Source organism: Miniopterus natalensis, chromosome 10 (assembly GCF_054644295.1).
Source record: "Miniopterus natalensis isolate mMinNat1 chromosome 10, mMinNat1.hap1, whole genome shotgun sequence".
NCBI classification, from domain to species: domain Eukaryota; kingdom Metazoa; phylum Chordata; class Mammalia; order Chiroptera; family Miniopteridae; genus Miniopterus; species Miniopterus natalensis.
This window is the reverse complement of record NC_142090.1, coordinates 46,099,665-46,115,375: the sequence shown is the minus strand read 5'-3', so window position 1 is coordinate 46,115,375 and position 15,711 is coordinate 46,099,665. Positions and strand designations below refer to the sequence as shown.

General features: G+C 36.9%; 1 protein-coding gene across 1 annotated transcript in view; it reads right to left on the bottom strand.

The window, feature by feature from the left end:
• SLC26A5 (solute carrier family 26 member 5) overlaps positions 1-15,347 on the bottom strand; it is a 53,512-nt gene extending 38,165 nt beyond the window's left edge. Inside the window, exons 1-2 of the mRNA XM_016219592.2 lie at positions 15,224-15,347; positions 364-566 (exon numbers count right to left, since the gene is read on the bottom strand). Coding sequence (XP_016075078.1) covers positions 364-515 — 152 coding nt within the window. The 5' untranslated portion in view covers positions 516-566; positions 15,224-15,347. The remainder of the gene's footprint in view (positions 1-363; positions 567-15,223) is intronic.
• Between the last annotated feature and the right edge of the window lie 364 nt (positions 15,348-15,711).

Below are 15,711 nucleotides of genomic sequence, written 5' to 3'. Positions count from 1 at the left end.
CTAGGTTGCCAAATGGAGTATAAGTCAAGGATAGAAAAAAAGAGAATGGTTGGAGCATTCTGAGAGATAAAGAGAAGAGGTGGATATTTTGAATGTGGTGGAGAATTAGAAAGTGGGTTACTTATATAAACCTTTACACATACATCCCCAAGGCACAGTAGGATTTTAATAATGGTGAAATACATTATGAAGCCCATGTTCAATCAAAGATCTATCACTGACAACCCTGTGGACAGTTCTGCAAATGAAGAGCGCTCACCATTTGTTTTTTTTGTCCATTTCATCAGATTTTCCTTATACACTTGACCTTGCTTCTTTCTTATGAATGCCAGAATAAAAGAAACAGGTTAAAACACAACATACGTGAATGCCTGTTTCAGCTTATCCCCAATGGAATCCGGAATTTTGTCCTTCTTGTGCAGTCTTTCCTGGAGGGCCAGATGGCTAAAGAGAGGCCTATCCACACAGTACCTCTGGGTTGCCGCAAGGATTTCAGTTTCTTCAGCATGATCCATAGTACTCTGAAATTATTCATCAACAGCAGGAGACAAGCATTTCCTGTGTCACTAGGGAGAAAAACTCTATTTCAGATGCTAAAATTCAGTGTCACTAGGGAGAAAATAAACACTCTAATTCAGATGACTGTTCTTAAGCATCACTTCCTTGCGGTATTCTAAGTTCTTCTGAAGATTTCTTCATACTTGGCTCACACAGTGAGTGGGTGGGCAGTGATAAACAGGTCCTCAGATGAGCAGGCTGGGGTCCAGAGCTGCCAGGATCACCTAACACAGTGATCTATCTGTACATAGTAGGCACTAATAAATGAAATCAAATCAATAAAAGTCAAATCCCCCTCCCAAGGCAATAAGTGGATAATGTGTGTACTTTCAATAAAGCTCATATTAAATTCAATAGCTAACTATTGCAGTCATTTGGCTCTAGCTCCGTATTAGGGGAATTGTGAATCAAGCCAACTCTGACCATTAATATGCCAAGGAAAAAAGGGCAAGATCAGTTTTTAAATTGAATCCAAGATTTAAAAGTATATTAGCCTCCTTAACAATTCTGTATTCACATTTGATTACACCTTAAATTAACTTATGGTTCTGAGCTGAGGCTTCTATGACTCTATGAGGAAAGTCCCTGGTGACTTCTGTGAAAAGCTGTAAGTTAAAAACATCAATGCAATATTATAATATTATTTTAAAGTAGATTATGTTGACATGTGTGAGACTATAAGGATGGTCGATAATTTTTTTTTTTGTTAAATGGTGAATACTGCTTATAAGGGTAAAATAAATGACTAAGGAATAAAAACCCAATATGTTTGTACATACAGAAATGTGTATAAAAGTGTTCATTATAGCTTTATGATAATAAAAATTGGAATAAACCCAAATGCCTATCTGTATGCAATAAAAATATATTTGTTATGGCTGTAAATTGAATGCTATGTAGTAGTTAAAACAAATGAACTAAATCTATGTGTCATCATCAATAAATCTCAAAAACTTAATTTTCAATAAAAATGCAAGGCACAGATGAATACTTTGAGGATGCAATATTCAAAGTTTTAAAACTTATAAAGCAATAATATCTGTTGTTTATAGACACACATGTAAGTAGTAAATGTACAAGAGCATGTATGACAATGATAAACACTAAGACCATGATAGTGTTACCCTTGAAGGGAAGGGGAATGAGGCTCAGAAGAGATAGAAAGCTTTCAGTAAGTGGATCTGCAACGTTTCAGTCTGTAAAAAATGAGTTGCCACAAATAGAGCTGTGTGGTAAGTAAATTGGTGTTTGTTACATGATTCTTTGTATTTGTCTGTATATTTGAACTACATACCTTATCATAAAAAATTAAGTGCACAACAATAACAACTAAACCAACTGAAGCACATGAACAGCAGAGGAGTTGGGGGTTATGATGAGTTAACAGTTGGGTGCTTGTGTGGTGACCACAGGAGTGTGGGGGTTTCCAATATTGGTTAATACAACTCCCTCATGGTGAAAAGTTAGGTTTTCACCAAACTGAAATTACATTTGCAATGAAATCAGGCTCATGTGACCAACCCCAGAATATCATGCAAAGTAAATGATTAGGTCCAAGGAGGCTGAAAATTCAAGTCTAAAATAAAAAACAATTCTAGCAGCAAATGCAACCAAGTACAGTAAAACCTTGATGTAACTAAGTCGGAATTTTTGCAGCCGAATCTGAAAAATAAAGGTTGTATGGTTTTTGTTTTACGCTAGCAAAGCTGATTGGCTCTCTCTCATCTAACTTTTTATGGATACTCTAGGAACATCACAATATCCAAGAATAACTGGGCTGGGTGGCTATATGACATATATAAAAATACTGGCTTTTAACTCTGCCTGAACCCAGAATCTTTTAGAAAACAGCAATGCCCGGGCTCTACACCAAGGTTTAATAGACTACGCTTACTGAAAAGTACATGAAATAAAGTTTTGAAGAGGAATTTGAAATATAAGGGCGTGATTTAGCAGTAAAAATGGTTCCTTGAATTTGATATTTTCATTTAGGGAACTGGTTCTCTACCCTGGCCACACATTGAAATCACCTGGGCAGCTTTAACTGCTACTGATGCCTGGCTGTAGCCAGGGATTCTGATTTAATTGGCCTGGGAGGCAGGCAGGGATTGAGAGTGCGCAAGCTCTCCAGGTGATTCTAATGTGCAGCCAAAGTTCAAAACCACTGACTTAGCAGATGGGAGTGTAAAAACCCACACCCACCCACCTATTTACTCAACCAAACAAAAAGAACTGACTAGGGTGTAAATAAATTGTGTGCAATGCATTATATCACTGTCTTTGCTTATATGTGTCTTTGAAATATATAATAAAAAATTGCAAAGAGAAAAATACCTAGCTTAGGTTTCTCAAGCAAAGCCTTGTTTTGATTCTTATATTCTCATGACAAAAGGGAGTTGAGTGTAGGTGGGCCATGCAACATCCACTACACTTCATGCAAATGTAGTCTTAATTGTTACAAACACATCATTCAGGGTTTAAATTAGGAGCAAATCTCAAAGAAATTTAGATCTCAAAACATTAGATGGATTTAGGAAAGCATTAGGGTATGTACTCTCTGTAGTTTGTCAATTAAAATATTGACTGTCCAGTTAAATTTGAATGTCAGTACCCAACAAATAATTTTTTTTAGTATAAGTATATTCCAAATATCACATGAGGCATGCTTATATTAAAATTTTATTCTTTATCTTAACTTTAACTGGGTATCTTATACACATATTTTTTTTGCTATATCAGGCAACCATAACTCTCTGTAGGTTAGGAAGAGACAGAGTAAAGAGGGGATTCTCAAATATTTTTGAAGTGTTGGGATCCTGGCTATAGTCTGTGACCTCCTTGAGATAACTGCTTGGCAGTTTAGAGATGTCTTAAGTGGGAAAGGAAAGGACTGCTGGGAGGGATAAGGACTAGAAAGACGAAGAACATTATAATGAAAGGTTGTCCTTTTGGGGAACTTTTAATGCTCATCAGCAATGATTAAATAATTAAAGCCATGAAGGCTATCAATAACCACCTTATCAGAATAAGAGAGGCAAAGTAACCAAGGGACCAATACAAGGAGATCAAATGACCAGCCTCTTATCTGACAGATAATGAGCTTCCAGAGTGCTGATAGAAATTATAAATCACCAAGTTGTAAAACAAACCCCCACATGAGAAAAGTCACTTCTGAGATGGCTTAAAGGGACGAAAATTCTGGTAGGTCATCCAACAAAAATACTAATGACAGAAAAGTAAATTGACCTAGAGGTTCAAGCCCCATTTTCCACAGCTATAAAATAAAAGATTTAAAAATAATTTAGAACATCTTTTATCATAGATTTCTAGATCTGAAAGTAATCTTGGAGATCATCCAATTTAACTCCCTCACTTTGTAGGTGAGAAAATGAACTCAACTACACTCACTTGGGCATAGTGATTTATACAAAAATATTCTCAAAATGCAAAACTCATTTCCTATTTAAAACAGTCATCAAATTTAAAAGGCACAAATATTTATAAGTAAAAATTATAACAATATAAAAATAGTCATGGGGATGTAGAGTACAGTATAGGGAATATAGTCAATAACATTGTAATAACTATGTATGGTGCCAGGTGGGTACTAGGCTTATCGTGGTGACCACTTCACATGGTATATAAATGTCTAATCACTTGTTGGACACCTGAAATTAATATAATATTGTATGTCAACTGTAATTGAAAGATTAAAACTATTACAACAGAGCAATAACATTTTAAATTTCAAACTTAAAGCAAGAATTAGTTGCTTGGGAATAATGATGATTCACTATGATTTTATGGAAGATGCTCCAAATTGGAGGTCAGGGTCAGGGTCTAACCCTACTTCTGCATCTCAAGCAGCTGAGCCATTCTATGTTGTGATGACAGGGTTACGTAGATCAGGAGCATGTCAGAATCACCCGGGGAGCTTGAAACCACAGATTTCCAGGTCCTCACAAGATTCTGATTTAGTAATTCTGGAATCTGTATTTTTTAAAGCCCATGGGGTGAGGCTGATGAACAACCTGTTGGGAAACGAGACTATGAGCTCCATGAGAACAGAAACCCAATACTACTGATTTCTGTACAGTGACTGCTCATAGGGCTCAAAAATGCTTGTTGAATGAATATGGAAAAATAACCTATCTCTCTGGGTCTTAGTTTCCTCATCATTTTTTGGTTGTTAATCCTTACCCGAGGATATTTTTTCCATTGAATTTTAGAGAATGGAAGGAAGAGAGGGGGAGACAGAGAGAGAGGGGGAAGGAGGGGGAGGGAGAGAGAGAAACATCGATTGCTTGCCTTCCACACGTGCCCTGACCACTGGGGCTGAGGATTGAGCCTGCAACCAAGGTACATGCCCTTGGCCAAAATGGAACCCAGGACCCTTCAGTCCCCAGGCAGATGATCTAACCATTGAACCAAACTGGCTAGGGCAGGGATTTTGCTTTTTGATCTTTGCGAGTTTATATGCGTGGTAGTAATAAAAACTAGTTCATATTTAAACAATGTTAATGCTCACTTTACTGGGTAACTTACAAAGTGAGTACATAAAACTACGAATTGGCTTAAAATAATATGAAAATCACAGTTATGTGAATTTCTTATTTATACACAACAATATTTAAACATATAGTAGTTAATATTTATTGAGATTGAGCAATTAAAAAATCACGGCATCTATGTAAGGTAAAAATTATGCACATTTTTCAGATGAAGAATCTGTGGCTCCCATGGAGTAATAACAGCTGGGATTAGAATTTAGGTCGCTCGTTTCAGAAACCATGCTCTTATGCTATGCTGCCTCATTAACGGTGTGTGAGATTAATTATGTCAAAATGTTTATCTAATTTATCTAAATTATGTTAATTATAGGCATGCATCCCCCCTTGTCGTGACTTGTTTTTGAAGCATGGTGATCTTAACAAAATTAGAATCGAGGTTAGAGGCCAAGGAAGACTTCAGAGAGGACACTGGATTTGAAGTAGCTCTTGAATAATGGGTAGAAGGCAAAAGCGAGAGCCTATGATTCTACACAGAGAAATGAAAAGTAAAAATGGATAGGAAATGTTCATGGAATACCAAAAGCATTGTGATTTGGGTGGTTATAGGAAATGAAACGGCAGAGGTTGAATAGGACCAGGTCTTCGAGGACTATAAAAGTATGGCTTTGGGTTCCAATTTGAAGCCATATGCTCTAATTATTTGACTATATTCCCATTCTCCTTTGTCCTATATAGAACTACTTATCAAAACCACCATGCCATGGAAAAATGATTCAGTTCCATTAAAGAAACTGAATCCCTTCCAGCATTAATTTGTTGTGACTACTTAAGTTGATAAATTTTAAGATTTATTTTCCAACTAGGAACACTTGAAAGATCACTAATACAATCAAGATATGCCTCTGGGATCTTCTTTTGGGTAAAATGCTTAATAATTCAAATTGGTGCTTAAGTTTGAATGACGGATATTTTAATAAGAAAAAGTTCTCTACTTTAAGTGAAAATGGAAGAAGATTCTACTGGTTTAACGGTCATTTCTTTTTCTAAAATAATAACTTCAGTCAAAATAATACAGATACAATAAAATTGCAAGTATTATGGAAGGGCTAATGAGAAACAGAAACAGTTTTCCACCCTCCTTCTCCCAAACTCTAGCTTTATTCCCTGAAGCAACCATTTCCTTAAAAATCATCTTTGTTTTTAGTTCTGGTAAGTTTATTTTTAACTCTAAATCAGCCGTTAGTATTTTGGGTGAGACACGTGTGGAACTTTTCTGTGCATTTAGAATCTTTGTACCTGATACCAAATCTTGAGGATTGAGAACCACAGCTCTAAGTAATATAATTATATGGCTATTTTTTTGACTTATCAACTTTAGACATTATCTATGAATGCTTACCATGGAAAATGAATATTTAAGTTACCCTACTCCCTTCTATTTTTGCCAGATTATATTACTCTTTTAATTTGTTTACTTATGTAACCAGTATAGGCTGATTCATTTTCTCTAATCTCTCCTGGGATTTCTATTAGACACATATTGGAGCTTCTCATGATATCACTGTATCTTTTAGCCTCTGACATTTTTCATCTTTTAATCTCAATGGGCTGATTCTAGATAGTTTTCTCAGATTTGGCTTGAAGTTTACTAATCTACCTTGCCTCTAATATGTTGTTTAGCTGGTACATTAATTTAAAAAGATTCAATGTCTATATTTTTCACTTCTATATCTTCTTTTTGAAATATGCTGTTCTTTTTTATAGTGTACTATTTTTCTTTGGTTTTCTATTCTTTTTATCCCTTTAATGATTTTTAATACACTTAATATTTTGTTCATATATTTCCATTATTTTAAATTCTTGGGGGTCTGATTCTTCTATTTCCTCTGTTTGTTGATACTCCTTTACGGTGGTTTGTAGATTTTAAAAATTGTGAGCTCATATTAAATAAGAGGGGAAGGAAATGGTTCGCTGTCTCCTTGGTCCTGAGACCGTGTCTTCTTTCCAGGTTGGAATGGTGCAACCCCATCCTCACATCCTAGGATCTGTATCCCACAAAGAAATTCCTCTGGGTTGTGCTGAGTAGAAATCTGCACTTATTGCTCTTTTAAAACACCTTTCTGTATTCTTCTGATAGTCTTTACTTCAAAGTTAACTGTTTAAACATTTGTGTTTTATCCTTTATTTTTGTGTGTTTGCACTGGAGGGAAGTCTGTATAAGTCAACTTAGTCCTCTGTGTTGCTAAAAGGCCCATTATTAGAACTATATGACTATTGTTCATTATTGGTTCTATCTATTAAATGACATTTACTTAATTCTTCTTGAAGTCATTCTTCTTGCAGCTCACTACTTGTTCTATTTGTATAAATTTCTTTCTAAGCCTCGTGGTACACATCTGTTAGCCTAGGAGTTAATGTAATTGCACTTGGGTAGTTAGACTCTTTCTTATTCCTCATCTTCTTCCTTCTTACTTTCTACCCTTATTTTGCTGGAGCACTTCCTTAGGCAATTGCTTCAGAAAGGGTACTTGGAAGTAAATGGCCTGAGTCTTTGAATGTCTGAAAATGTCTTCATTCCATTTTCACAGTTAATTGATAATTTTACTGGCAACTGAACGTTAAGTTCAAAATAATTTTCCCTCATAATTTTAAAGGCACTACTCCAGTGTAGTTTAGTATCCAGTTCACCAACAGGAAGGAAGCCTTATGTCAATCTTAAGTAAGTGACTTTATTTTCCCTTTCAGAAAGTGTTAGGAGCCTCTCTATATTTTTGATTCTAAAGTTTTGTAATGATTGTATCTCTGTGTGAATTTTTTCCCCTTTCATTTGATGGACCCTTTTAATCTCATACTTTTCCTCAACAACAGGAAAATTTTTCCTTGTATTTGTCAACTTCTTCCCCTCCATTTTCTATTTCTTTTTCTAGAGCTCCAACAGACTGGTACTGGACATACAGAGCTGCTTTTCTATGCTTCTTGTCTTTTCTATCATATATGTTCTCTATCTCTTTGACATTTGGTTTGTTTTCTAGGAGGTTTCTTAAATTTTATCTTTTAGCCTTCTAACAAATTATTTTTTATTTTAATAACATTTTAAAAAATTCAAGGTATTTGTGTTTGTTTTCTGGTTGCTCCTTCTTAATAGAATTCTGTTTTTGTTATATGGAAACAATATCTTTTTAATCACTCTGAGGCTACTCAGATTTTTTTTAAAAAAAGTTGTTTTAAATTATATCCCCTCTAGCATTAGTAATTGCTTATTTTTTCCCCCATTCTCCTTCATACCGCAGGTTATTCTTGGTTATATATTTTTTAAATTAAAAACTTCATTGACTTTTCTGGTTAATTGGTGTCGTTTTCCTTCACTATCATGTATACAAGTGTTTCCAGGATAGGATCCTTCCCTGAATGAAATGGTGATTAGAGGCTTTGTGTACCAGTGGGCTCTGTTGACTTCTAGGTTGTTTTAGGGTGAAGAGGCAAGAGCTGGCCTTCAGGCTAAAGCCCACCACTTTCCAAATGGCAGAAAGAGAAATAATTTATCTAAAATACCAAACTCATACTAGAAGCACTAGTTCACATTACATTAAATTCAAGGCTTCCCATTAATTCTCTGCTTTCAGGCCCCTGCTTCTCATGCCTGCCCTCTGTCCTTGCTGACTCCGTGCTCAGAGCTTCTTTCTAGAAGGACCACCTCATTCCCATGGTGGTCTTTCTTACACTAATTCTTGGTTCTGTTTCATCAGTAACTTTCCTCCAAACATTTTCCTATCCCATTCTCTTCAGAGTTCTTCCTAGTCTTGATAAAACTTTACAGTCATTTAAAAAGAGTTATAGAATAGGGAGAAGGCAAATGCTTTTGCTTAGTCCATAACCTTTAATCTTTGACTTATTATTTTTCATTTTGTAAACTGGGAAGTTGTCTGCTAAATTTTATTAATTGAACACATTTTTAACACAAAATATATAGATATATGAAGAAGAATTTGAAAGGATTCACCACAAAATAGTAAACAAATTGTGGGTAATTTTGGTTTTTTTTTACCTATACTTTTTCTATTTCCACAGTAGACACTCTTATTTTAATAACAAAAATAATAAAAGTAAGTTTTAAGTGCTGATAATAAGAGTAAAAGGTGCTTTCTGTTATCCTCTCAGAGGAGGAGCCCCTTGGCATTTGAGAGGAAGAGTGAGAGTTATGTTCAGAGACCTCTGAGAGTCCTAGATTTCATTGAGTACACCACTAATTGAGAGATGGATGTAGGTGAGCTGCTTGACTGATCCAAGTTATCAGGTTTGTTTTTGTTACATGCTTCACATACAACCCTAGGAGGCAGGTACTATTTTCTTCACTGCCAATTAAGCATATCAGTCCCTTTCAGATTTGCTCCCCATTTAAAGTTGAAAACAAAATTGCCAAGAGTCTGTAGGAATCATACACCAATACCATCTATAAGGGTCCAGGTAGGTAATGACAATGACTGAAGCAAACCAGGTGAGTCTATGCCAATCTAGAGAGCATGCGTCAAGCCCCAAGTGGTCATCTACTATTCAGCTCTCACTGAATGTTGGCTTCCACTTCTGAATGTCCTTTATGTTGAGGTTCAGTTTACATACCGTGAACTGCAAAGATCAGTGTATGGTTTAATGAATTTTGCCACCCATTTTAGGCTACTATAAATAGAACTTTTTATCACCCAGAATTGTCTCCTGTGTCCCTACCTAGTCAATCCCTGCCACACCCCCCAAGTCAAGCAGCCTCACTTCTGATTTCTATCACCGTAGATTAGTTTTGCCTATTCTAGAACTTCATAGAAATAGAACATCCAATTCTTAAAGAGAACTTGAAACTACATTTATTTTTATCTTTTTTGAAACTACGTTTTAATGAAAACTTTTTAACTTTTTTAATTATTGGAAACCAACACATATTTTTATAAAATAATGTGCAGACCCAACAAAACACACAGGCTAAATTCAGCCCATCAGCAAGGCAACCACTTTGTATCTGGGCTACAGTATAAACCAAGAAAATATTTTGTAGACATTTATTTATTTCTCTCATGAGTGATAGTTTTGGGACTGACCAGTTTTTTAGTGACTAGAAGCACATTCTTTAAAACACAAGGGTAATCTAACCTTCAGGGCATCAAGAAAGCAAGGAAAATAGGAGGCTGAATCCCATTTCACAGCCTGCCTTGGGGTAAAGGAACTATAATGGAAGGAATGGGTAGAGGCTGATGTAGTGAGAAAAGGACAGTTGGGGAACATTTAGAAGGTTTAACAATGAAGAAATGGAGAACATGGAGCTATTGCTATTTTGATTAAACTGTAAGAAACTCATTTTCCTATCACCTTACAAATATCCCACTGAAAAGGCCCTACCAGATCCTATGTGATCTTCAGCACCCTCCCAAACTCCTGCCCCACAACCTATGCTGATTCATTTCTTTCTACCTCCCATCTTGTTAATCTGCTCCAGCCACTCAAATCTTCTTGCTATTTTGTGAACATGCCAGATGCATACCTGACTCAGGGGCTCTGTGTTGACTAGGAAGATCCACTCCCAGATACTTCATAACTTTCTTTTTCATTACCTTAAGTCTATGTTCAAGATTATTTTCTCAGGCCACCTTATTATATATATTACCCAACCAACTACTCCACTGTCTTCTTCCCAGCTTTATATTTCTCCATAGCACTCATCACTGTCTAACCTATGCTGTATTTTGCTTCCTTATTTTCTGAATTCCTCCCTCCCTTCATGAAACTTAAAGCTACATGAGAACAGGTACATAGTAGGAATTGATTAGGCATTTGTTGAAGAGATGAGTGAATCAAGGAAGAAAGGAAGAAATGAAAACCCCTGCTAGCTCTGGAGATTGTTGTTAAAAGTGTTGGACAAAATGGACTAGTTAAGAAAATTTTATCATTTCTAGTTATCTTCCAACATTTAATTGTTTTGAGGCAGTAAAGATTTAAGGAGCAAACTAATGATGATCTTAAAGACCAGAACAACCCTGACTATACTTACTACCTTAAAAAATTAGATTTGTGGGAGGACATACGCTTATATATAAATATGTTACTGGGCATTTGATAAGAATTAAATTTCCATTAGATTTAAAGTTATGATGACAAAACCACCCTTTTCTAGTATATTTACTGCTACCTTAACTCATTTTAAGAAGTAGGTAAAGATGGATATCAAACTATACTACAAAGCCATTATAATCAAAACAGCCTGGTATTGGTACATAAACAGACCTATAGATCAATTGAACAGAACAGAGGCCCCAGAAATAGACCCAACCCATTATGGTCAATTAATACTTGACAAAGGAGGCAAGAGCATACAATGGAGTAAAGACAGTCTCTTCAATAAGTGGTGCTGGGAAAACTGGACAGGGACATGCAAAAAAAATGAAACTAGACCACCAACTTACATCATACACAAGAATAAATTCAAAATGGATAAAAGACTTAAATGTAAGTCATGAAACCATAACAATCCTGGAAGAAAACATAGGCAGTAAAGTCACAGACATCTCAAGTGGTGGAATTTTCACTGATATATCTCCTAGGGCAAGAGAAACAAAGGAAAAAATAAACAAATGGGACTACATCAAACTAAAAAGTTTCTGCACAGCAAAAGAAATCATCCTCAAAATACAAACGAACCCCAGGGTCTGGGAAAACATTTGCCAAGGATACATCTGATAAGGGGCTAATTTCCAAAGTGTACAAAGAATTCATACAACTCAACAAGAGGAAGGCAAATAATCCAATAAAAAAATGGGCTAAGAACCTGAATAGACACTTCTCCAAAGAGAACATACAGATGGCCAATAGACATACGAAAAAATGCTCAATGTCGCTAATCATCAGAGAGATGCAAATTAAAACCACAACGAGGTGTCACTTCACACCTGTCAGAATGGCTGCCATCAACAAATCAACAAACAAGTGCTGGTGAGGATGTGGAGAAAGGGGAACCCTGGTACACTGCTGGTGGGAATGCAGACTGGTGCAGCCACTATGGAAAACAGTGTGGAGGTTCCTCAAAAAATTAAAAACGGAACTGCCTTTTGATACAGTGATCCCACTTCTAGTAATATATCCTAAGAAACCCAAAACACTTATCAGAAAAAACTTGTGCACCCTTATGTTTATAGCAGCACAATTTACAATAGCTAAGATCTGGAAACAGCCCACGTGTCCATCAGTGCATGAGTGAATAAAAAAACTGTGGGACATTTACACCATGGAATACTACACAGCTGTAAAGAAGAGGGATCTCATACCCTTTAGGACAGTATGGATGGACCTGGAGAATATTATGCTGAGTAAAATAAGCCAGGCAGAGAAAGACAAATATCACATGATCTCCCTTATATGTGGAATCTAAAGAACAAAATAAACTGATGAACAAAATGGATCCAGTGACATAGAAGCATGGAACAGACTGATGAATCTCAGAGGGAAGGTGGGGGTGGGTAGGTGGGGTGGGGAGAGATTAACCAAAGAATTTATATGCATAAATGCATAGCCTATGGACACAGACAATTGTGTGGTGAAGGCCTGGGTCAGGGGGTAGTTGTGGGGTAGAAGGGGTCAATGGGGAAAAAAAGGGGACATCTGTAATTCTTTCAAAAATAAAGATAAATTAAAAAAAAAAAGTAGGTAAAGAATAACTTCCAAAATAACAAAACAGCATGTGCCCAATATTACTAAATCTTTGGAACAATGATCAGCAATAAACACATGAAATGAATCCAATACTAGAAAACAATTTTTTTTTTAAATGTCATTGAGTAACAACCAGCTCTAGGTCAATGGAAAGGTGGGGACTGAGCTGGTTCTGTAGTTCTCCCTCAGATTTTTGACATAAGGTAAGGGCAATTCCTCAAAGACACCAAAGGTTTCCACTCCAGAAAAAAATATTCCCCAGCATAAGTCATTATTTAGAATTAAGTCAGGCTCTGAATTGGTCACTGCTGGATTAAATCAACTATATCAGGGTTGCCAATTGACCCAAGGAGACACCATTCAATGAAGACTACAGAGAACATACAGGAATCACGGGCCAGGAGCCCACATTTAGTTTTTATTTTTAATCCTTACCTGAGGACATTTTTTCCATTGCTTTTTCAGAGAGAGTGGAAGGTGGGGGGGGAGAGAGAGAGAAATATTGATGTAATAGAGACACATCGAGTGGTTGCCTCCTGCTCGCGCCGACCTGGGAATGCCCAGCAAAGCCTGCAACTGAAGTATGTGCCCATGGCCGGAATCTAACCCAGGACCCTTCGGTCCATGGGTCGACACTCTAACCACTGAACCAAACCGGCTAGGGCCAGAAGTCCACATTTATCAGCACATGGTAAGTGGGATACAATGATTTGCCTAATTTTTTTTAAAGATTAAGAATAAACTTGTAGCAACTATAAGACCAAGCAGAGAGAAAAGGAAGAAATTAAATGTAGTTCCTTGCAATCCATGGGCCTTCTTACCCTTGTTCTACGTTTCCTCCTTAATGCCTTTCCATCTTTTGTCAACTCAAGTCCATCTTTCTTTAACTGATCTGACAATCACACATACACTGTTTTTTCTTCTTCTAGGTGTTTGGGATGTGAAGGGCAGTAGGAGAAAGAAAGAGTAGGATAAACAGAAATAAATTTCATGGATTACATTTCATAAATTACACCTTTAAGTCTAAGAATAATTTTCAAGGTGAATATTTGCAGAATTTATATGTATTGGCAACAAGATTAGATCCCAACAAATGATTAAGGTAAACAATGTGCTCTTTTTTTCCTATCCTAGTTCTGGTAACTCAATAGTCTACAACTACTTGAGAAGGTGTGAGGATCATTTTTTATCTCAGTTTGGACACAGAAGCTCACATTTCAGCAACAATCAAGGCGATCATCCCTATCCCTTGCTGACACCTTGCTCCCACACCCCAACAAGTCACAGATCACCTCTAGGAGAAAATTTCAACAGGCTATTAAACACTGGCATGGATACTGTGAGAAGACAGATAATCGTCTCTGGGGATCTTTACGAACAACTAACCATCTTGCATAGGTAGAGTTACACCTGATTCAGTCCATCAAAATGTACTAGCTGCTGAAAACTCACAAAGCATTGTGGGACTAGTGAACTGAGGAGGAGGCACACCACCTGCCCTGAATAAACGCAAATCGATTGATTTGGACTGCTTCTTAGAAAGGCATATTTAGGGTTGGTTACCATTTAAGTGTATGTAATACTGGGCCATGCCGTGTACAAATAGAATTTTGTGGGCCTGCTTTTTGTCTTTAGGTTACACAATCTTAGAATCAATTAGTAATGATTATTTAAGTCAGTAATTCTCAATCTTGGCTAGGCATTAGTATTTTCTGGGTGTGTGTACAGGGGCTTTAAAAAAGAGAGATGTCTGGACCTGCTCCAGTCCAAATAAATCAGAATCTCTGACCCAGTTTCTTTCTTTCTTCCTTTCTTTCTTTCCCCTTCCCTTCCCTTCCCTTCCCTTCCCTTCCCTTCCCTTCCCTTCCCTTCCCTTCCCTTCCCTTCCCTTCCCTTCCCTTCCCTTCCCTTCCCTTCCCTTCCCCTTCCCCTTCCCCTTCCCCTTCCCCTTCCCCTTCCCCTTCCCCTTCCCCTTCCCCTTCCCCTTTCCTTTCTTTTTTTTAAAAAATAAACTCTCCAGGTGATTCAAATGCATCAAGAACCATGAATCCCACATGACAATCTTACCTTATATATAAAAAAATTAAGGTCCAAAGGATTTAATTGACTTGTAATTTGACCAAGATCACACACCTAGTTAACGGGAGAGTGGAGAGTTTGGATTAAAATCATGATCTCCATTAATTTATTCTTCTAATAAATGTCTCTCAATGACATTCTAGGATTGTGGCCAGCCACCCAGTTGTTACTGAAGAATAAGTTAAAACTGGTTCATATCTAAGAATCAAATAGGCTGGTCCTGATCCAAGTTAGAAGGGGAGAGTGAGCTTGGATGGTTCTGGCATTCTCTCTCAGTGTGATTCAGGCCTCTGGAAATGTTAAGGAATCCTTTCGTCCAGGTGTAATCCATTACTACCTATGACCCACTCTCCCATTTTACTAGTTCCAGGGGGCCCTCTACTTACCTAGATCTAATGTGTAGCACAAGGGGGAGTGGACAGGGTTCCCAGCTGGGAAGTCTAGTGCAGCTCAGTGAAACCTTGATCAGTGGGGATGAGAGCTGGCTCCTCGGCCCTAGGCATAGAAGAAAGGAAAGTTAATCTGCAGTTGCTGGATTGTTCTTTGAGAGAAGTTATGTCTAAAATATTTCTTAATGCTGTCCATTCATTCTAATAGAAATAAACTCTCTCCCAAGACACAACTACAGTTCTCACAGTGGTTTACATTGAAATGGTATTTATATGTAAAAAGATACATGTATACATGTCCCTCCTAAAGGTGAACTATGTGTGTGTGTGTGTGTGTGAGAGAGAAAGATCAAATTTTGAACTCAACCATTTCCATACTTAGCAATTCATGGCTACAAAAGTTGGCATGTGAGAAACTATCAGTACTGGAAGAAAACCATCTGAGAAGCACTTTCCTTGAGAAGTACAAAAAAAATTTGAAAAAT